This window comes from Triticum dicoccoides, chromosome 7B (genome assembly GCF_002162155.2).
Source record: "Triticum dicoccoides isolate Atlit2015 ecotype Zavitan chromosome 7B, WEW_v2.0, whole genome shotgun sequence".
Taxonomy (NCBI): Eukaryota; Viridiplantae; Streptophyta; class Magnoliopsida; order Poales; family Poaceae; genus Triticum; species Triticum dicoccoides.
The window spans coordinates 463,614,374-463,637,414 of record NC_041393.1 but is presented as its reverse complement, the minus strand read 5'-3'; the positions used below and the strand labels follow the sequence as shown (position 1 = coordinate 463,637,414).

Below are 23,041 nucleotides of genomic sequence, written 5' to 3'. Positions count from 1 at the left end.
ATCAAAACTAAGCGTATATCGGTTATCTCTTGAATAAAGAAAGAACTTCTACCGCTCAAATGCACAAGTAAGTTGAAAAAAGGAAGAAAAATAAATTTACAGCTGACAATTCATACGTGTAGATAATAAATAAACAAAATAAAGGCCGAAATAAAACCCGCTGGTATAGTAAAAACAGTAAATAAGCAGCATCGGCACGAAAGAAAAAGGAAAGTAAGTCGGAATATAACACATGAGATTCAAAAACTCGGGAGAGACCAAACAGACCTCCTCCTGCCTGCGTTGCCCATCAGCTCTTCCTCCACCCTTTGCCCCCCTCCTCCTCCTCCCCCTCCCGAATCCGCCCGCGGCACGAATTCCTCTCCTCCAAATCCTCCTCGCGCCCCTCCCGGATTCAGCTCCCTGGATTTGATCCCTCCTCTTGGCGCCCTTCATTTCTCCGGCTTCCTCCTCTGCTGTTGAGTCCGGAGTCGCCCAAGAACTCGGGTTCTTGGCTTCTTGATCCAAACCCTGCCAATTCCGCGGGCCAGCGCGCGAGGGCTCGGTTCCGAGGTCCCCTGGGGCTGTTTGGGCGCCTCAATCGGAGAGCCCGCCCGGGAAATCCGTTTCCCTGACCTAAACGGGTGGGAATTTCTTTGATTCGCGATGGAGCCGGAGAAGCAGCACAACGCCCAGCCTCCGGCGCCCCCTGCAGCTGCGCCGCCGCAGCCGAGGGCAGTGGCCCCGGCGCATCCTCTGATGCACTCGGCCAGGTGGCCAGTCTCCTTCACGCCTATGTAAGCAATTACTGTTTTGCTTTCACAATTTGAAATCTGCCTCTGTTCTTTGCTCACGTGGTGGCATGAAGAACTTGGCTCGATTGAGGCGTTTTGAATTTTATTTTGCCAGTGTGATTTTCAAGCAAAAATTGCTGTCTTATGGAGCCAGGAAGGATTTTTTTTTTTTTTTTGAGGTTAGAGAAATTTTGGTAGTTTGAGATTTGATATGTTTGTGGACGTGATGCTAGTCTGCACTGGCCTGTAGTATATTGGACACACTAGCTAGTGACAAGGCTGTGGTTACTGAATTTGCTATCTGACTTTTAGGGTTTGAATTTAAGTACAAAAATGCTACTACTTGAAGTGCTATGCATTGAGAAGAACGTTGGCTATATATCATTCACCATGATGCCATGCTTTGCTTGCTTTTTTTTGCCTTGATGGGTCTTGTACCTAGAAGCGCTGATGGAAAGAATCTGCTAAAATCTCACTGTTATAGTAGAGCCATCTCCGTATCTCCATTCTTAAGGGAAACAAAATTCCGTGATGTTATTGGTACTTGTAGAACCACTTTGTTGCTTGTAACTCATGAGTCACTTTATTGCTTCTTTGGTCAGATATAACAAATGCAAGCACAATACTGCATCTATAAAAAGTTCGTTACTAATGATCTGTTTTTTACTTGTATTTTCCAGAAAGCCAGTGGTTGAAATTAAGAGTGTTACTCCACCAAAGAGAAAGAAGCAGTGCAATTGCAAAAATTCACACTGCCTAAAGCTGTGAGTTTTCTAGCACATGAGTATTTGTCTTTACAATGCACATGAAGTAATAGAAATATTCAGTTTAAGTGAACCTTTGCAAATGCATACTATAACATTCTATTGTCATGCAAGGAAATTAGCGTTGTGTTAGTGATTAACTAAACTGTGTGGTGTCATTTGAAAAAAAAGGAAACGTCCTGTACCTTTTAAGATATCAAGTACTCCCTCCGTCCCATAATGTAAGACGTTTTTTGACACTAGTGTAGTGAAAAAACGTCTTACATTATGGGACGGAGGGAGTAGATAGGAATAAGATGATCAATTACAGTAACATAGCTTCCTCCATTTCCCTTGTCCTCATTAATGGAGAATTCGCAGGTAGCATATCACATTGTGATGTGTGTAGAAACTTTGTGTTTCCTTTTGGTCCAAAGTGATGTTTGTAGTCATTGGCAAAAATATGAAGCATAAAATACATTGAGCTTAACTAGTAAGATCAGTTTGTTTTGAAAACAGATTCGTAGGTTCAACTTTCATGCTCTTGTTTTATTTTGGGGGGTCTATGGTAATGTTGTATTCTCAAGTTTATACCAAACTACCACTTTGGCAGTTTTATTGTTTTAACACATTCATGTAAAATTTAAGGTTTCTTGTTCTATATGGTTAGTTGACTAATCCCATCCAATTTATAAATGAACTCATTTATTATCAAATTTAATATCTTTTGAATAGAAGGTGCAATCACTGACTTGATATTTATTTATTAGGTACTGTGAGTGTTTTGCAGCAGGACTTTATTGCGATGGCTGCAATTGTAAACAATGTGGAAATAAAGTTGAGAATGAACATGCTAGGCAGGAGGCTATTAACAGTACTAAGCTACGGAATCCAAAGGCTTTTCAACCTAAGATCGAAAACGTTCCAAGTACTCTTAGTGTTCGGAAGGTACATTCTTTCCCCTTGTAGAATAGTTTAAATGCATCATACAACAGTAGAAGTGAGGTTATATAAAATGGATAATTGAATTTTGACACATAAGAAACATCAGTTCTGCACTTCTACCATCGTTTTTATGATGTTCCTACACGATTAATAATTATGTGTTACAACTTACAAGGTATGCTTCTGTACACGCCTATTAAGCATGCCGTAAGGCTGTAAGTTCGAAAGAATCCTAGAATTGATGCCAAGGACAGTCCATAAACCATACTTAAAGAACCTATTCAAGAACGAGTAACATGAGATTTTTTTTTTTTTTTTTGAACCGAACATGAGCATATTTGTATGAACTGAACTTGATGATTTTGTACTAAACATTGATCAACAAAGCACATTGCATGATTATTTGAAGACTATTCGGTATTAACAGTTAGTTTGTATGAAATGTGTCACAGTAGGCTTCTGAATTACGTGGTATTCATGCAGAAACTCTAGTGGACTATCTGTATCTTAAAGATCATATATTTCCAATTAGCACGTAATGTTTTGGTTATACATATAGAACATCCAATCTCTGCCAACTATTAACCAAGTGCAGAAACTGATTTCTCAAGTTTTATGTAAAGATGTATTCGGTTGTTTTTAGTTGCTGCACATGATTTGTTTTTGCCAATCCGATAAAAAGAGGCTGCAGAACAAAATTTATTTATGTGAGGAGAAAAGTACAGAGACTGGAGGCCAGAAGAAGGAATACTATTCTTGGGTTATAATTCAAATCCAAGAATTATCTCACTGTTTTATCTCTCAACTCAATACATCATTATCATTTTGAAAACCGGCTCCACTTCCTCCTTGTTTGGCACATCTGTGCCAGACGTTTTATTCCTAGTGCCACGCAACGGTCTGTTTGATGATCATTCCCGTGCCCAAAGGTGTGTAGGCGACCAGTAGGCAGATTTCATTGCAACAGTCAGTAACAGGGACATGTTCATTTATGCCTTTTGGCTTAATCTTAGGCCATGAGTCACTTTCCATGGACGAACCTTGCGGGTAAAACCTTGGGTATTGGGGCATTATACTCTACCAATTTCTTCATTACCGAAGCCCAACATTATCAGTTCCGCTTCATTGGCTCCGCTTTCATGATTGCTTCCTTTCAGATGGAAACGCCAATAGCTCACATTAATTTTTGCATTATATATTGATGCCTGAACCGGAATCCCGTTTGTCCTGCCCATCTAGTTAAATTGACTATCTTATGTTCCATATTTTAGTCTGACCTGCCTCTCCTTTTGCATTATTTATTTAATTGTCTTATTAATAAATAATAATTAATTTTACTGCATTTAAATAAAATAAAATAAAATATTTTCTTGTGATTCTTTTTCGTGCATTTAACTAATCTTCGCTGCCATCAGGATGCTGGAGCACCTTCAGTTCCAAAACATAATAAAGGTTGTCACTGCAAAAAATCAGGGTGTCTCAAGAAGTACTGTGAATGCTTTCAAGCAAATATCCTTTGTTCCAAGAATTGTAAATGTATGGATTGCAAGAACTTCGAAGGAAGTGAGGAGCTACAGGCTATAATTCAAGGGGATAATGCATCTGATAAAAATAACGTTCAGCAAGCAGCTAACGTCACTCTGAATGGTGCCATTGGATCCTCTGGGTATAAATATTCACCTGTACGCAGAAAAAGACACCCAGAAGACCCCCTTGGTCCAGAGGTAATTTCAAGATTAGCTGGCTGACTGGTTCTGCAACTTCAAATAATCTGACATATTAAATTCTGATCTTGTGTAACACATCTATTTCGTTGGTAGTATCCTTTTATTTCTGCCTGGTTGTGTCAAAATCCAGTTGGGTGTACATCCACTTGATCACTGTTACTGATTTTTATCTAACTTCATCTATAAATTTTGATGGCTGGTAATTGTTTCATGTGTTCTAGGCTAACCACTTGGACGCTTCACAAGTTGCTTCTTCTAGTGGACTTGAAGGCTGTATTGGTTATCAGAGTAGATCTAAAATGGTCTATAGGTAAGTAAAAAATGCTGGACTGGTTAATTTGCATACTGGATAACCTCCTTGCAAAAATAAATAAATGAATAAAACCTTAGAACAAAACTGATCCAACTAAACTCCTAGCCAAATTAATAGCAACAATGTATATGTCTTTCACTAAAATATTGTTTTCATTAGACCAAGCAAGATAGTTTTACTTGTCAATAGTTGAAGTTATTTTTTTTACTGCCCGCTCTATAGCTTATGAAAGTAGGTAGTGCCTTGTAAAATTATCGGTTACGAAAGAGCAGATGTCAATGCAGTTATACATTGATGCCTCTTTCGTGCATTGCTTATTAATAAAATATGCACTTTTATAGGTCTCCGCTAGCAAACACTATCCATCCTACGGATGTTAATGATCTTGCAAATCATTTGGTGATTGTATGCAGAAAGGCAACAGAAACATTCCTGACAATAGCTGGTAACTTCTTTTATCCTTTTCATTTGACTTGGTTATTTTCATAAATTCCGTTAGCGAGCACTCAAATTAGGCGAACTATTCAAGTATTCTTGGTGAAAAGATAAAACTACCTTTGTGTTCAGGAACAGAACATCTTTTCGTTTGTATTGATTTTTCTTATAACCAAACCTGGCACCTAAACTAACATGTTAATTGGACATAGATATAGTATTTCAGATTCTTCCATAGTTGTTATAATTAATAAAACAAGAGTATAAATATTATTATCAGAACTTCTGAGATATCATTTGCATTAGTTTGGCTACCTGTTTTCTGGTTTCTCATTAACTAAATGCCTGCATGTAGAAGAATAACTTTGCTTCATCAAAGATATATCTAGTTTGAACGATCACTTTGTTGCAAATTTCAAAGGAATAACATTTTTGTTTAAGCACCTAATGCAGGCAGCAGTGCTGTCGATCCAGATTTATTTTGAGCTATAGTGTCATTCACATTTGCAGACAATAAAGTCGAGATGGAAGTAGAGAGGGGAATTTACACAAATGCTGACCTAAACAATGATAAGATGAAAAACCGTGAAGTTCAGAATGGTGGTGTTAGTCAACCTGATGTTGCAACCCATATAGATCAGCGGACTGCTGGTGATCTCGAATCACCTTGCAATAACACCCAAGAGGATTATAGACCTGCCTCTCCAGGAACACAGGCACTATTGTGTGACGAGCAGGGCACCGCGTTTGGATCAGATTATAGGACTTCATTTCCATCAGCATTTTATGATCAGGACACTCCAGAGCTAAGCGCTCTGCAAGAAAAGACGGTGTTGACAGGGTTTCGAGACTACCTCCGGCTGCTTATCACACGCGGGAAGATAAATGGTGAGAATAATTTTGCTAAGATCTTTCTACCCTTCCATATTGATGACTTGACACTGATCTGAGATATCCAGCTTGTTACAGTTGGGTACATTGCAAGTAAATTCACCCTTGCTATTGCACTTGGTTTTCAAATTGGCCATTCTAAAATAAATGACCTTCACAAAGAAAAATCAACATAATGAGTCTCAGTTATGACTTTCCTGATGAAATCAGAACTACACAGAGTCTCGATAACAGTTGATAGTGAGCAGATATCATGACTCCAGGTGGTGAGCTCTTGTCGAGTGCAGGCGCAAAGAATAATACTAGTCGAGTAGTTCATATCGACTGTGAACAAAATATTTAGCATCCCATTCTTGTCCAGCATGATGTTTCAGCCCAGACCAGATACACTGTAAACCCTAACGTTTTATTCTGTTGCCTCACATGTACTTGCAGCCAATAATTCAGCCGGGATGACAGAAGCCAACACATCATCCGAGCCCGCTATGGAGCTGGATGCTCGAAGAAACCATGGAGCAACCACCGGCCCCGGTGTGAGTTCCCTTCCATCAGAAGCTGTGGAAAGGCCAAAAGCCCCCGGCGGCCCCGAGAATCCGAGAACAAGTGACCCCTCTGCATAGATTGTTGATTAGAAGGCCAGAGTCAGCGTGACTGCTAAAGCAGTAGGTTCACCCACGAAATTTGTAATAACAAAGCCACCCTATTCATGTGTATATGTGGATAGTTATAGTCAATGTTGCCGGTTTCCGGCAACCGGCCCGCCATTGTAGCATCGGTCAGTCCCGAGGTGTAAAAGTAGGCAAAGATAGATGTGTCCCTTGTGATTGTGTAATTAATTTGATCGATACTAATGATTTTCATATTCTTTTCTTCTTATTTTTGTTACTTGTAACGTTTGGAGTTGGTGGTGAGCACGGTCCTCCGCTCTTGCTAATATGTGGAACCAGTGATTACCACATGCCTTCGACAAGTTTGTTCTTATACCTGTTTCTCTGCTAGAGATATTGGAGTTAATTTTTTCGCGAACACGCAAAAGGCTTGCGTGGGTAGATGATGAAGCTGTTTCGCAAATTAAGTTATCTATACACTAAGATACTGAACGTCTTTTTTTCCTGCTATAAGCTTCTGTTCGATTACTATTGCATTGACATGTCGGCGTGAACGTTAGCATGTCAAAATAGACCCGGTAGCCTCCAAGCCTCGCACAACACGCCTAACATGTATACTGGCAACATGAGAGCCTGAATTACGCTGGCTTAGCACAAAAATTGCCTGTTTCCACTGCACATCCTATACTCGAGATGCGTTTTCTCTGCTTAAGAAGAGACATGATTTATTTTTGAAAAGAACCATGCATGAACATCATGCTGTAAAAAGTATCCTTCCAAAATTTGGTGCAAAAATATGACCATATACGCGTCCTGCACGAAAAGCCAAGTTGTTACGGTTTGAACGGCATACTAGTACTTATTTCATGCTGCACCGAATTTTTTTCCCTTTTTTTACAGAACATGCACGGTTGTATTTTTGCACCAAATTTTGTATGAATAGTTGTCATAGCAGCATGATGTTAGGCATCTCGAGTATAGGGCGAGAGTGGACTCGGGTGGAGAATATCTGCTTCGGATTTAGCGTGTGCTGCAAAACTGTTGCTTGTCCCCTGAGGTTCAGAATCTGAGCTTGTTTGGACCTCTGAACATGAGCTTGTGTGTTCTGTGGATATTTCTATCTCTTTCTGGCAGGTGTGGTCATCTGAATCATTCGGCGCAGTATGTCGGAATCTGCTGCGCGTTCTTGAATCCGTTTGGTTACGAGCTCAGTTCCATGTCCCCGCTGAACCTGATCACGGCCTATGTTGATCCCCATCTTGTGCTTGTTCTTGTAGAGAAACATCACCAGTGTTATCAGAAGGGCAGAAGTTGAAGCAACTCCTGTGACTAGAAAGAGCCCTAAAAAGCTTTTGAAGTCTAGACTGCTCGGGCTGATGATGGTTTCGTCGTTCTTACAGGCATGTTCATCTCCAATCCATTTCTTTTCTATCTGAATGATAGCATCTCCCTCTGTTATCTTGAGGATCGCCCTTGAGAAGTCGTCAACCACAGGGGATCGCTTGGGGAACGCCTATGCAAAAGTATGACATATTCAAACTAACTGGTTAAGTGATGGCTGTTCATTTTATAAATGAAATGAATATTTCATAGTCTTCATAAATATAAAAATAAAATATGTTCAAGATAAATAAATGCTAACTTTTTGCAAACAAGTGCCTATAGTTTTAACAATATTTCATGATTCATAAAACAAGTGCCTATAGTTTTATGACAGTTGTTCTAATTCCATGGGACTAGCCGTATTCTGAGGGACGGTTGTCATAAAACAGATTGAGAGCAGCTTTCTAGTTTATGATTCCTAGATGTCTGTCCTTAACAGTTGAGAGAGGTATATAATGTGCAAAGTGTATTTTGTATATAGGTTACTTACAAAGCCAAAACCTTCAGACTTGTAAATTGGTCCAACCATCGTGTAACCTTTGCAATGCTTAGCGAGGAATAATTTGATGTATGGTACTTCATGTATGGCGGCTGCGATTCCACCATTTTTGCTCCCTTTATCAAGTGCATCAGCAAAATCATCTGGATTAGTGTACGCCCTGATCTTACTTCTCTCAAAACCAAGTTGTTCTAGTAGTTCCCTTACATAAGAACTAGTACGGTACCCTACATACTCTCCTCTTTTCAGGAGTTCATGAACATCTGTTTCTGTGGGTTGAAGCTTCTGCACTGTCAGCATCGATGACAAATTGGCCGTATAACTTGATGTAATTACGAGAAGTACAAAGACCCATACAACAACAACCAATCTAGCCAAAATACTTTCTACCCTTTCCCCTGCAAAATGATGAACAACCCATTTATCAGCAACTTCAAACAAAACATGAATACTGGATCACTCTTAGTATGACAGTATTTTTCCCATTCATATACTATGAAAAATCAAACAATCCTGGGATAAAATTTATGGTAAAATACTGCAGCTAAGAATATATTCAGGTCTTTCAGACTTATATACCAGTTCCTGCTCACTTTCAATAATATGTAATTCAGGTCTATTTTCTTCTCCTAAATAAGAATCAGTTATTAATTCACAAATTTGTGAAATATCTGGTTATAATCTATCATATACGGCAAATACTCCCTCCGTCCGAAAATACTTGTCATCAAAATGGATAAAAAAAGATGTATCTAAAACTAAAATACGTCTAGATACATCCCCTTTTATCCATTTTGATGACAAGTATTTCCGGACGGAGGGAGTACAATATTTTAAAAATCTGGCTGGATAATCTGCTGTCATATAAAAATGCAATATTTTGTCTGGAAATGATAAATCTGATATCACCACTCACTGTCTGCAAAGAAGGAGAAATATATTGCTGTCCCAAGCTGGTGGAAGAATGAACCAGTCAATTCTGCATTTCTTATTCGTCTCTCCAATAGCCAGATAACAATTCCTGTGTAGATGAGAAATGCGATGCTTGCAAACCACAAGTCACCAGTTAATGGCTTCAAGAAAATCCATGTGTTCTTATTCGTATCGTCTTTGACTGGCACGATCATTGCTACCCCAGATTCAGTATAAGGTAGTGTAAAGTCAGCATAAGATGTTCTGTTGTGCCTGATGGTTATATCCCCAATTGCTGCGTCATACACCTGCAAGCATGTTGTTTACTGATGTGTGAGTACAAAGCCAAGTTACTTTTAATCAATGACGTATACTACTCATTGCTATATGAGGATTGTGGGAGCCATACTACCAGACAGTGGCTTCAGTTACATGAAGCAATTCTACCATAGCTGAGAAGAAACATTAGTACCAATCACATCTAGTAGGAGTATTTGGTGGAGAAAGTTGTTTAGAGTAAACAAAGGAGGGTTTTCAAACCCTTTTTTTTTTGCTAAAACATTATCATGTCGTACCAATGGGAAAAATGTGCATGCGCATAAAAAAACTATCACCTTAAAAATCGAGCATATGCAATTTCTTCAACTTAGTAACGTAAGATAGTGAGAAAAAAAAAATCTTACCCCAAGAGGAACTTGGTAGACAAAATCATTATAGCTCCCATAATTTACTCCGAGTGCATCAAATGATACATATTCATAAGGTACTGCATACGGGAGTTTCTTTATCGCCTCTTCAAATACATCTATCGCATATCCTGTTGCCGTTATCGCATTGGTGACAGGGTCCCTCTGCACCTTCATAAACTCAGGATATCCACTTGTCCGTACACCTACTCGGAGCTTCTTCCCATTAGTAGGAATTTGCCATCCTTTAGGCACTATATGTGTTTGTCCTGGCCAAACCACTGGGTTGAGATCAGGCATAGGGTTTAAGTATGTGTGTGCTGATACATCTTGATTCAGGTTCCTGAATATTCCTTGCTTTGCTGTCCAGTAACCTATTTCTTTTGATTCTCTTCTAACCACATTAATTATCTGGAATGTGGAAAACTGGAGCTGTCTGTTTAAAGGGCAACCTGGTGCATGTAGCTCCCGCTTGCGCAGGGTCCAGGGAAGGGTCCGACCACTTTGGGTCTATAGTACGCAGCCTTTCCCTACATTTCTGTAAGAGGCTGTTTCCAGGACTTGAACCCATGACCTCATGGTCACAAGGCAGCAGCTTTACCACTACATTTCTGGAGCTGTCTGTTTCTGAGGTCAAAATCACCACTCAAGCCTCTGAACTTGCATTGCAAGATTGCATCCAAGAGTTTTGGACCAACTGTAGAAACACCCAAAGTTCCAACACAGGTTGAGTTCTTTCTGTATTGCTGCTTCTGAAATGTGGGACTGGTCATTCTAACTTTCGCTGCTGCTTGTGCCAGGGCCCAAACAGCATCGTAACCCCAGAGGCTGTAAATGCTTAGTTGCGATAGTGAGTCATCTGGGTAGTCTTGTCTGTACCTCTTATTCCATCTTGCAGTGAAATCATCAAGTTCCTTTGATCTAGGTACATGGAACCTCACACCCAATGCACCATCCATTGCATCAAGAACTGAAGGGCTTAGCGAGTTGACGACATTTGCGATTCCATCCGTCAAAATCCACACATAGGCTTCGGTCATCATTCCGATCTCCTTGGCCCTTTTGAAGAGGATGGAACCAGTGGTTGGTAACATATGCACAATGTAGACCCTTGTCTGCATTGTCATTAGCTTGTATAGTTCTTGCTCAACTTGGTCACTGCTTGCTGACTGAGCTATCACACTCCGATACGGCATAGAAGCTCCGAACTCTTGGAGTGCATCCACCAGGTACGGTACGATGCCTCTACCGTAGTCCGTATCTTCGTATATGGGCACAACTTCCCTCCAGCCAAATGCTTTGATGAGAGCAGCAATACTATTCACTTGGGCAGCATCACTTAATGTTGCGCGCAAAAAATATGGCACATTGGCAGATGAAAGGGCGGGGTTCGTTGCCGTGAAGGAGATAACGGGGACTTGACTGTTATTCCCAATATCAGACACAAAAGTGGCCTCCGCGGATTTTTCTGGACCAATGATAGCTTGGACATGGTGATTCTCCAGCAGATCAATAGCTGTGCAATCAATGCAATTACGAGAAATATTAATTATGAAAGCATTTTTCTAGATTACAGTAGCAACATATCAAGTGCAAGTAGAAATGCTAATGTATTGACCTGGGTTATATTGTCATTTCTTATGGTACCGGTGAATTTAGGGATTGAGCGGCATAAAATCCTTGTATAGATCTGCAACTTGTAATTTTGGGGGGACTCCTTTTATATGCATTTAAAAACCCAGAATGGTTTAAGACTTGCATTGGCAGTACACAATAATAAATGCAAAAGAGACACTAAAGAAGAAGGATACTTACATCCAGTATTTGTTTTCTTTACACTAACCCCCAAAGTGTTCTTTACAGTAAATGCAAAAGATCAAATACTACCAGAGATCCAAAGCCGATTTCATTTTGATGGGTGATAATAATACAAGATACTTCCAATTGGTTGCTAATGGGCGGCATAGGAAGAAATGTATTTATAGTCTCCAACAAGATGAGGGGCGGATTGAAGGTCAGGAGGAGCTCAAGAAGTATATCACCACCTACTACAAATCTCTGTTCGGAGCGCCGGCTGAAGGGAATTTCACCCTTGACGAGACCCGAACAGATGACATTCCACAAGTCACGGCAGAAGAAAATGATATCCTACGGCACCATTCTCGGAAGAGGAGGTGAGAGCTGCAGTGTTCCAAATGGAACATAACAAAGCTCTAGGCCCAGATGGTTTCCCCGCAGAATTCTATCAGAATTTCTGGGATATCATCAAGGCTGACCTTATGGAGTTATCCAATTGTCTTCATGCCGACCAACTTGAGCTATTCAGGACTAATTTTGGCGAGATTGTCTTGTTGTCAAAGATTAAGGAGGTTGAACGGATCCAGCAGTTCAGACCCATATGCCTCCTTAATGTAAACTTCAAGATTTTCACCAAAGTGGCTACGAATAGGCTTAACTCGGTAGCTGACCATGTTGTCCGACCATCTCAAACGGCTTTCATGCAAGGAAGGAATATACTTGATGGCGTAGTAATCCTGCATGAGACCGTCCACGAGATGCACCGGAAAAACCTGAGTGGAGTAATATTCAAAATTGACTTTGAAAAAGCCTATGACAAGGTCAAACGGTCTTTCCTCCAACATGCCCTAAGGATGAAAGGTTTCTCTGAAAAATGATGCCAGTGGATCCAAAATTTTGTAACTCGAGGTAGTGTGACCATCAAAGTTAATGATGATGTAGGTCATTACTTTCGGACAAAAAAAGGACTACGGCAGGGTGACCCCATGTCCCCAATGTTATTTAACATTGTGGTTGACATGTTGGCTATTCTGATTGAGTGCGCCAAGCAGGACAGCCAAATCGCAGGGGTAGTGCCACACCTTGTGGATGGTGGCCTCTCTATTCTGCAATATGCCAATGACACAATTCTTTTTATGAAACATGACTTAGACAAGGCTCGAAACATGAAACTCCTGTTGTCAACGTTTGAGCAAATGTCAGGTCTTAAAATTAACTTTCATAAAAGCGAAGTGTTCTGCTTTGGAGAAGCCGTTGAGGCGGCGGCCGATTATGCAGACCTGTTTGGTTGCGCACTTGGCCAATTCCCGATCAAATATCTGGGAATACCGATTCATTATCGACGTCTCACCATTGCAGAGTGGAAGCATGTAGAGGAGCGGCTAGAGAAACGGTTGAGCAGTTGGAAAGGCAAGTTGCTCTCAATTGGAGGACGACTGGTTTTGATAAACTCTGTCCTCACAAATATGGTTCTCTATATGCTTTATTTCTTCCAACTCCCAAAAGGGGTCTTGCAAAGATTGGACTATTTTAGGTCCAGATTCTTTTGGCAAGGAGATGGTGAAAAGAAAAAATATCGGCTGACCAAATGGAGCGTGGTTTGTAGGCCGAAAGACCAATGTGGCCTTGGAATTCATGACCTGCAGGTCAAAAATGAGGCCCTACTTAGTAAATGGTTGTTCAAACTTCTTACTGAGGATGGTGTTTGGCAAACCATGCTGCGCAACAAGTATCTAGGCCAAAAGGCGGTGTCTCAGGCATATTGAAAATCTGGCGACTCACACTTTTGGGCTGGCCTAATGGCAGCAAAGAAACAACTCTTCGCTTTGGGTCTTTCGCGATAAAGGATGGGTCGGAGATTCGTTTCTGGGAAGACATCTGGCTAGGCAATGCCAGTCTCCGAGAACAATATCCAGCTTTGTACAACATTGCTCGCGATAAGAACAATACTATTGCGCAGGTGCTTAGCTCATCCCCGCCGAATATTTCGTTCCGGCGGGATTTGGTTGGCGCCCGACATATGTCATGGCATAATCTCTTATCCCGTCTGGATCTGATTAACCTGACGCAAGGCCGTGATGTGTTTCTCTGGAACCTTACTACATCGGGGTCTTTCACGGTAGACTTTATGTATCGTGCGCTCGTGCATTCTGGGGTACCGATGAGCAATAACAAGAAAAATCTGGAAGGCGAAGATTCCACTAAAAGTTAAAATATTCATGTGGTATCTTCGTAGAGGTGTTGTGCTAACCAAAGACAACCTCGCACGACGCAACTGGCCAGGAAGTAAGAAGTGTTGTTTTTGTACTCATGACGAGACAATCAAACACCTCTTTTTTCAATGCAAGTTTGCGCGTTCTACGTGGTCAGTCATCCAAATAGCGTCAATTTTGTATCCGCCCACAAGTGTTGCCAATATTTTTGGTCATTGGTTGGACGGTATTTCAAATAGGTTCAAAACGCTAACAAGGGTGGGAGCGTATGCCTTAGTATGGTCGCTTTGGCTATGTAGAAACGATTTGGTTTTTAATGACAAAAATGCTTCTCCTCTACAGGTTATCTTCCGTTGCACGCACTTGCTTCATATGTGGTTTATGCTACAATCGTGCGGAGTACCAACCGCTATTCAAGGCGGTGTGTACGCGGTTGGAGCAGGTGGCTACAGAGGTTTTTACCCAACATGAATGGCAGCATAATCTCCGGATTAGTCCACCAACCGTTTCGATATGGGCATAGTGTCGGTCTATAGGACTCTACTGTTGCCGAATTGTCGTTTTTTTCTTTCCTTTTTATCAGATTTTTGGTGTTTGGCTGTGTGCATCCTAGTTATGCAGAGGCCGAGTGATACTCCAAATGCTTTGTATCGGCTTGATGCTACATTTTGAGATAATAAAAACGCCGTTTATGAAAAAAAAAGTGTTGTGTTATATACTGTATGCTATGAGCCAATATTTGCATGATTTGATTTCACCTCATCATACAGACCCAAATCTTACAGCTGCTTCATATACTTCCTAGTTATATTCAGTGTAAAATCATAATGAACGTACGTACCTGCTGATGCAGCTTGGATATTGCCACCACCATTGGAATCCCTGATGTGGAGAACCAGCTTGGTCGCGTAATCTCTGTGGACAGCATAGAAATCCTCCATGGCCATCAAGATGCTGGTACGCGACATCTTGCCCAGCAAAGACCGCATATTCAGGACCGCACCGACTTTAAGCGTGCCCGCTTCGCCCTCTGCGGCAGTCTGAGCAAAACTCAGACCGAGGAAGAGGAACAAAGACCACCACAAGGTGATCCTTGCCCTTGCTGCCGTGTCCATCATCCTCGGAGTCGGAGCTAAAAAACGTTGTGCAGAGTGAGCGGTGCCAATGCATAGCCTTATAGCACTGGCTTTCAGCTCCCGGTGCAGTGGAGATTAAGCCGGGTATTATTCTGAGAAGGTCAAACTGCACTCGGTTCAGTCAGCTCTCAACTAAAATGTCAACCTCCCCGTTCTGGTGTACTTTCTTGTTATACAAGTATATATACACTGGGAGATGCCTGTACTTTGAAGTGATGGCACACGCCAGTGAAAAATCAGGCAAGTTCCCAGTGACAACCACAAGAAGCATGAGCCGTGTGCCAGTGCAAACTCGAGGAAATTCCCGGTGGCAACCCCAAGAAACATGAGCTGGTCATGTCCCTTCATCTGGCTAGTCTCTGGCCCTTGACGAGTGGGGTCCCGAGGAAAAAGTCAGAACTCGCATCTGGCACTGACAGAGGATCGTACTTGTTCTAAGATAACTCTAGTTAGTCAATGGCCATCGGGTATTGCAAAATTGCTATATGGAGCAAGGAGCTTATTTATATGCAAGTAAAGCGGAGTATTTTTCTTCAACACGCATGAGCTCAAATGCACCCGCTGCGAAAAGTAAAAAAAAACAATCCAAATGCGTGCTATATACATACGCGAATGCGTGAAAGATGAGAGATTCATGCAGCCTCAATAACGATATTGCTGGATATTTTATTCATGCTGGAATGGAGTCGGCCAATGCCTGTTGTTAGTAATGCACTCCATTCGGAAATAAGTAACGCTGTTTTAGTTCAAAACAGAGGTAATAAGGCACAACCCAATCTCTGTCTGCGAATAATCAGATGATACACGGTTTACTGATCTGTGATCTCCCCCTTGGATCTTACATACACCAACACCACTAAAATTACCTGGTTCTCACACCATATTGGGCCTTTGGGGCAGAAGAAGGTTGTAGAACTTGTCCTTCAAGAAGAAGCTCCGACCCTTGCTGTTGACAGACTTCTTCCACGCGCACCATCCACCATTAACAATCTTCTTGAGGTCATCACCGCCAGTGTAGTGTGGATCGAGGATGAGAAAAGCACAATCACCGCTGGCTTCGTTGTAATCAACTCCCAGAAGGGTATAAGCCAAAACTCCACCACCTGCATTTCATTACCAACAATAATAGAAGGATCAGTATAAGAATATGTTTATTTATGCAACCAAGTGTAGCCACTTTGCATGAATTATCCAACTCGATTAATCTATCTGTGTCTGCCACAATTTTGATTAATCTTATTGTCATTTCTTGCTTATCAGGAAGTGTTATGCATGGATGGTCTAGAAAATGTAGGTGGCTGAAATAGATGAGAAAACAGTGATTGCTAACAAGATGACCGCACATTTGGAACACAGCTATTGTTGGTCAATCAGCACAAACATTGCCACAAGTTGAAAATGAACATCAAAGCAACCATGACCTATGATAACACACCATACATTTAGTACTTGTATACACTATGCGTGTTATGCATAAGGTTTTGGAGTGATTCTTGGCACTCTCCTCTCATGGACTTCAAATTTCAAAGAATACACTCCTTTGCCACCAACCATCTTATCTCTTTCAATGAGGTCCTCAACTCCCAGGAGCTTTTTGACCTCTTTCATCTGCCTTTATCGCCCCAAGCCTTTGACTTGTTCCATGAGTTCAGGCAGATTGTTACTCAGTTAAAAAAAAGAGCTGGCGCATGGAAATAGAAGACAGCGCCCTCTATCAAAATGTTACAAACGAAAAATGTAACATGTTCTATTATCATGTAACATGAACATGTAACAAATGTTCTATCTCCCATGTCGTTTGTAACAAGTTACAATTTTCGTTTGTAACATTTTCTATGTAACAAATGTAACATGTTCTATCAAAAGAGCTGGCGCATGGAAATAGAAGGCAGCGACCTCCCCTGCAGTTTTCAGTTAAAAAAAAAGCTGGTGCATGGAAATAGAAGACAGCGACCGATAGTCTCATGAAGATAGCAGAACAGAAGGTGAGTTGTGGGAGCAGACGCGAACCTCCCATGAAGATAGCAGAACAGAAGACGACTTTTGGGAGCAGACACAAACCAACTCAAGATATGCACCAAGTTTTAAAAAGATCTCAAGATATGCAGTAGGTATGAAATGTCAGGATGAATCTGAAATGCTTTATGCACCAGACAGAATGAGGTTAATTGACCCAAAGTCCTCAAGAAGATAGCATCCATGAAAATAGGTTTCAAGGGTTTATAACAACTTGAGATGAATGGGGAACCGTGGTTTTCATTTATAATACCTATCAACTTATTGCAGCTGTAAACAATAGCATCAAAGATAAGTACGTACCAATCATTACAGGAGTTCCCTGGGTTTCAAAATGTATCGCAAGTTCTCTGCATTTCTCAGGAAGCTCATCACCAGATCTCACGTTAATTATCTTGCAACTAGCCTGCATGACCGAATTCCGTTAAGCCAAAACAATAACATATAGTACGATATCGATACAGGACTAAGACACATGAGTGTACTAAATTAACTATCTCCTCTCAAATTAACACAACTAATGATAACAAAAAAGCACATCAACTACACACTAGTGTATTCCTAAAAATTGCTATGTACTGGTGTAGTCCTGTGTGCAAGAGATATTGGGGTCAAGTCCCAGTCCTTGTGAAAGGACATTTTGATGCTTTTACTATTTTATTCCAATCGAATAGAACAAATGCACAATAATTCCAACTCAAGATCGTTCACATCCTAAGGCAAGGGCATTTCCAGTGCTATCCACTGGTTTGTGCACCGAGTACGATTAGGACCAACAAACCTAGAAGACTTAAAGGTACATATTTGGAAGAACAAAAAATGACCTACTCCGAAATTCAGTTTCTCCCAAAATTATTTTGTGGATCAGACACAACATCTGAATTCACACAGCAAAATGGTCCACAAGAACATGTAACAAACGAAAAATGTTCAAAAGCTTGAGTTATATAACTCGAACTGTTTCTAGGTTTACAGACAACACTGCAAACAAGCTTCAGGATGTGATATTAGAACTTATACAACCCACAGTCCTGCATTCATGTCCTCCAGCAATTCATGAAAATGTATTTCGAACAATGAACATTGTGAGACCATGTGGTCATACCCCTGGGTTGATGATGCTTATGTTAAGATGCTGGTGCTCGGGTTTGGAAGTAGGATGCCAGTAAGTTGCTAACTAACCGTTGCCATTCTTAGAAAAGAAAACCATCATCAAACATGCACAATATTCATCAAACACAAAAGAAATATAAACTCACACCAAGAAGTTTGTCAAGCACAAAGCTTAATTCTATCGCTCCAATCCATTCCCGAGATCCAATAAATGATGGATCCTTATCACCAATTTCAACAAGAACTTGCTGGATCTCCCTGATTAGAAAGTTGGAGCAAATATATTAATCAGCCTGGCATCTTAATTTCTGCTATACCATTGTAGAAAGAGGTTACTATTAAACAATTGTAGAAAAAATAGGCATGATAACATCTAGTCTGTCAAACCTGTGTGAAGGAACATTTATAGACGAATACTGTTGTAGCCTGTACCAAGACATGATTGTTTGTAGAGAACGGTAAGCACATCCCCATCCCTGAAAAAGGAGGATAACAAAGACTTGTCACCACAGGCCACAACAGAAACTGAGACTTAAAATCATCCTGAACCATATAATTAGGTACGCCAAAAATGGGTAGCATTCTGAAGCAGCACAAAGTTGTGGAGGAGCAACTCCACCTTGCTACTACAATGTGTACAACACAAGTGTTGAAGGAACAACTTCAATGTGTTGTGGATATCGCTCTAGAGACGGATATAGGGCTGATGCAGTAGGAGTTCAATCCTAAACTCCTAGAGCACAAGATCTAGTCCAAGATCTTAGATAAGAACAACAAGTTCTATTATAGGTAGTGAGGACCTGTATTTATAGGACTTTGGGAAGCCTTCACGTCTCACTTCTACTTATGGCTAGAAAACTCAAGAAAACATTACTTAAGATTCACCATTCTACTCATAGCTACTCATAGCTAGAAGACTCTAGAAAACAGTAGCTAAGGTTGAGAAGACCCATCGCTCAATGAGCTTGTTGACAGGATCAAGGACGAGACCAGATGCTGGGCAAAGGCTGGGGCTCAAGGGCTCAGGAACATTTTGCCATCATCTTGGGATGTCCAATGACCTCCCTGTAGCTGTGTAGCATTTGCCTCCTAGGAGGATGTAACTTCCCTATCTTTCCAATGCAATGAAACACAAAGCTTTTGCGTTTTCTCGAAAAAAAAGGTTGAGAAAAGAAAAGAAATACTAGACTACAACAGAAGTATCTAGAAGTAGCCAACAGATTTGACATATGATTTTATTTTTATTTTCCTCATCTATTGTTCTTCATCACATTCTGTTCCGGGCATGCAGTATGCACATGTTACCTAAATGTACCCGAGCAAAACACAACATAGTCCCCAGGCATTGCTATTATAGCAGAAGGCATAATTAAAAAAAAGTCCACCCTGTAATACCAACACTTGATTTAGTGCTACAGCAAGCAACTTTTGACCTATTTTCCGAATTCTAACAATGCAATTGCAAGGCTTAAAGCAAATGCCAACTACAATGTGCCCTCCAATAATTCATCATAGCTCTACATGAATGGGCAGAAGACACCTATGTTACTACAGAATTATTAACAAAACCAAAACATGGAAGTGGAACTAGCAGAGCAATTTCAGGTAGAAGCTTTCCAAATGCAACTCATGAAATACCATTCTCTATGTCCTCCTCAGCTGAAGAAAGGGGCACCAACCAAGCATATAATAAAGCTTATAACAGGAAATTCTCTGACAAATGTTTTAAAAGTAAAGCATGTTTCGGTTACAAATTTAAAGGCAAAAACGGGTATATGTGAAGCATTAATTTCAAAGAAAAACGAATATCAATTAGAATTGTCTGGTAAAATAGCAGTCATCAGCATAGGTGCTACCGCAGTCAGATAAGGTACACAATAGGTTGGTTTGAGAAGATTGCAAGTCGTGCTGTATACAGTTCGGCAAGCAACAGTTGAAAAGGGGGGCGCGTGGCAGATATATAGAAAACATATATATAACAGTAACCCAAGGCATGACACTAAGAAAACCTCCAATAGGTTGTTACTAAGCTCGTCAGTATGTGGGGATGATGTTCATTGTTCAGCCACATCCATGATAAGAACCTCTCCATTAAGCTTGTTACTAAAACCAGGATAACATATATGTTGGTGAGCTGGCATGGGAGGCAGGGCTCTTCCTCCTTTCCTCTACCACTTCCAGATCACATGAAATCCTGTGTGGCACGATTTTAGAACATGTGACATGCACTAGTGGAGTTACTCCAAGAGTACTATTTTCAAAGAATTTGATAACACCATAAATAAATATTTGTATATTTCAAATCAGATATTTGAATTTCAAACCTCTTTACAGTTGCATTTTGTATGTAAAACAGATAACCTTTTTTCTAGTATATTGTTATGTTCTATTTTTTTGGTAAATAAGATGTATTCGGACTAAGCAAAATATACTCGTTGCTTGTGCAGTAGGCTTATGTGTCACATCTAATTCCATCAAATGGACAGGTGTGATAGTCTATCATCTTACTGGGATAGGACTTCCGAGCACCGATGAAAGAAATGCAGAAACTAACATCCAGCCATGGGGTGGGAATCTATAATCTGTTATGAAGGTAAAGGATCTATACCTGCTGCCTAAGAACTGAACAAGATACTCAAATAAACCCTAGGTATTATTTAACATATGTGCACATTAGGCAATAGAACACATATATATGAAACAAACTGTCGAGAAGAGAGGTAAGAATTAATAGAGAGATCCTGAAGTACAAAAACAAACATTACATTGTCATCGATACCATCATGTAGGTAATGGTAATACTCATATGAACCATCAATCAATGACATGATTCCTCCAGATACTGCAATAAACATGAAATTAAAAACCATTATCCCCTTACAAATTCAGCAAATTTGCTAGTGTTCTCAAAGTAAGAACTAATGCAACTAACCACCACTAGATGGAATTTCTTTGTGGACATCTCGAAGCAATGAGGAACCTGGTCTCAATGATAGATCACAGTGGGTGTCAGGAAAATATTTTCTAACTGGAAGATAAGGAACAGAACAACTAAGAAGAATACAAAATATAACTGATACCACTTTTAGATGAGCTTCTATCTCGCCTTTCCATGGCACCAAAAGTTAGTGCATTAGAAGTCCGTAACAAAGGACGATCCAAGGGCAGACCAAGCCTGAAGTGCAGATTTCTTCTAAGTTCACCTACAAATTTATGATGCAAACTGTAATAATACACCCAAGTACACTGTCATGCTAAGTTAAAACAAGAACTACAAAATACATCAAAGCATCAGAGCAAATTGCATACTCTGCTTTTCCTCAATCTCCCCGTATCTTGTGTCGTATATAGCTGTTAGAGGAATAAGCAACCCAGGAGGAACAAAATGGTACGGACAAAGCTTCAAAAAATTAAAGAAACGATGTTAGAGGCAAAATTCCATAACGTTCTGCACGCAATCAGATATATATTAAATAGCAAGAAAATCATGGCTGATGATGCAAATAAATTATGTTATTGTATGGAAATTACAACAACAAAATATCAGAACAAGAAAACTACCCTATCCACGGAGCTATATGTTACTCCCTCCGTTCCATAATTCTTGTCGTGGTTTTAGTTCATAACTATTCTTTTATGGAACGGAGGGAGTAGTTGATTGTTATTTCTTTTTACTTTTTAGATTGCATTAGAAGTAGTGAATTGCAAATTTCATACTGCTTTTTACTAGATTGGCAAGTGTGGCAACAGGACACATATGATGTGCATTTCTTCACGACATAATTGTGAAAACTTGATAGCACCTGATATAATTGTGTGGATTGACATTTTAAAGTTGGGTAAAGCCATAAAGGACACTTGGCCTCATCTACCTACTGGCAGAGCCTAATCATATTCCACTGCTCATTCGCAACAAGGACATACATGGTGCCCTTTAACAGGGAGAACTGACTATACACTTGAAATAGAACCTCTGCATCCTAACAAACCCTGCCCTTAGCATCCTAAACTAAAGTGATCTCTGCCTAAAAAGATGATCTCTAGGATTCGCTGCTGCTATGTGCTTGGTGCATCAGCCAACCTACTAAATATTAGCACACAATAATATTCAGTTCAGAAATGAACTAATAATAATCTAGAACCTAGTGAAGTCAAGGACACAATGGCTGATAAAAGGCCTTAGAATAAGGAGCATTTGCCACACCACCAAAAATCCATCTGGAGCTCAATCTTACTACGCTCTTACAGGTGCATACATGCCCCAAAACTCACAAGAGTCCAACCAGGGACTATTCAAGCATCGATGCTCAAGTTTTGATTCCTTTTCTCAGTAACAAAGGCAAGAAGACAACATTTAAGCAGCTGTCACCTTGCAGAATTGGGGATGTGACCAGAGAATTCATATTTACAACCTCTTTTTCTAAGATTGCTATTACCTCTTGATTCTAAGTTTCTAAAAGTCCCACTTGTAGTTTTGATATAGCTTTCGGTATGTTGTAAAGAACCTTTGGAGCTCCATAACATGCTGACACTTCTCATATCATATCTTGAGATTTTGGACCTAACTAGCCTTTTTTTAACTTTTATCTGAATTATTAGGTTTTTAAAAGCGTTCAAATCAAATAATAATCTATTAGAGTTAGAGCAACTCCAGCCGCGCCCCCAACAGCCCCCCCCCCAAGGCGATTTTTTAGCGCCGGCGCCGAAAATCGGCCCAGTCGCGCCCCCAAGATCTCGTTTACCGCCGGTTTGGGCCGAAATAACAGCCGGCGAACACGAGCCGAACCCAAGACCCCGGGGGTCGCCTGGGGGTGCCGGCCGAAGCGAAAAAGGGAGTGGGTCCGCTATGTC

At 40.5% G+C, this 23,041-nt stretch overlaps 3 protein-coding genes across 3 annotated transcripts in view; 1 reads left to right on the top strand and 2 right to left on the bottom strand.

The window, feature by feature from the left end:
* The first annotated feature begins 272 nt into the window (after positions 1-272).
* Positions 273-6,703, top strand: LOC119341005 (protein tesmin/TSO1-like CXC 5). The gene is made up of 8 exons (XM_037612906.1): positions 273-776; positions 1,454-1,537; positions 2,287-2,464; positions 3,877-4,185; positions 4,410-4,498; positions 4,843-4,946; positions 5,447-5,824; positions 6,263-6,703. Exons 1-8 carry the CDS (start codon positions 646-648, stop codon positions 6,445-6,447), a joined length of 1,458 nt encoding a protein of 485 aa, XP_037468803.1. The 5' UTR covers positions 273-645; the 3' UTR covers positions 6,448-6,703.
* Positions 6,704-7,103: 400 nt separating this feature from the next.
* On the bottom strand, positions 7,104-15,207 carry LOC119340576 (glutamate receptor 2.7-like). Its single transcript, XM_037612505.1, has 7 exons — positions 14,767-15,207; positions 10,534-11,431; positions 9,913-10,351; positions 9,234-9,537; positions 8,309-8,715; positions 7,675-7,948; positions 7,104-7,642 (listed from the first exon to the last, which is right to left on the bottom strand). Exons 1-7 carry the CDS (start codon positions 15,041-15,043, stop codon positions 7,398-7,400), a joined length of 2,844 nt encoding a protein of 947 aa, XP_037468402.1. The 5' UTR covers positions 15,044-15,207; the 3' UTR covers positions 7,104-7,397.
* Positions 15,208-15,692: 485 nt separating this feature from the next.
* The window catches only part of LOC119337263 (probable Ufm1-specific protease), a 14,255-nt gene continuing 6,906 nt past the window's right edge, over positions 15,693-23,041 (bottom strand). Inside the window, exons 6-13 of the mRNA XM_037609381.1 lie at positions 21,500-21,590; positions 21,271-21,393; positions 21,123-21,170; positions 20,956-21,032; positions 18,578-18,666; positions 18,337-18,448; positions 17,381-17,483; positions 15,693-16,164 (exon numbers count right to left, since the gene is read on the bottom strand). Coding sequence (XP_037465278.1) covers positions 15,935-16,164; positions 17,381-17,483; positions 18,337-18,448; positions 18,578-18,666; positions 20,956-21,032; positions 21,123-21,170; positions 21,271-21,393; positions 21,500-21,590 — 873 coding nt within the window. The 3' untranslated portion in view covers positions 15,693-15,934. The remainder of the gene's footprint in view (positions 16,165-17,380; positions 17,484-18,336; positions 18,449-18,577; positions 18,667-20,955; positions 21,033-21,122; positions 21,171-21,270; positions 21,394-21,499; positions 21,591-23,041) is intronic.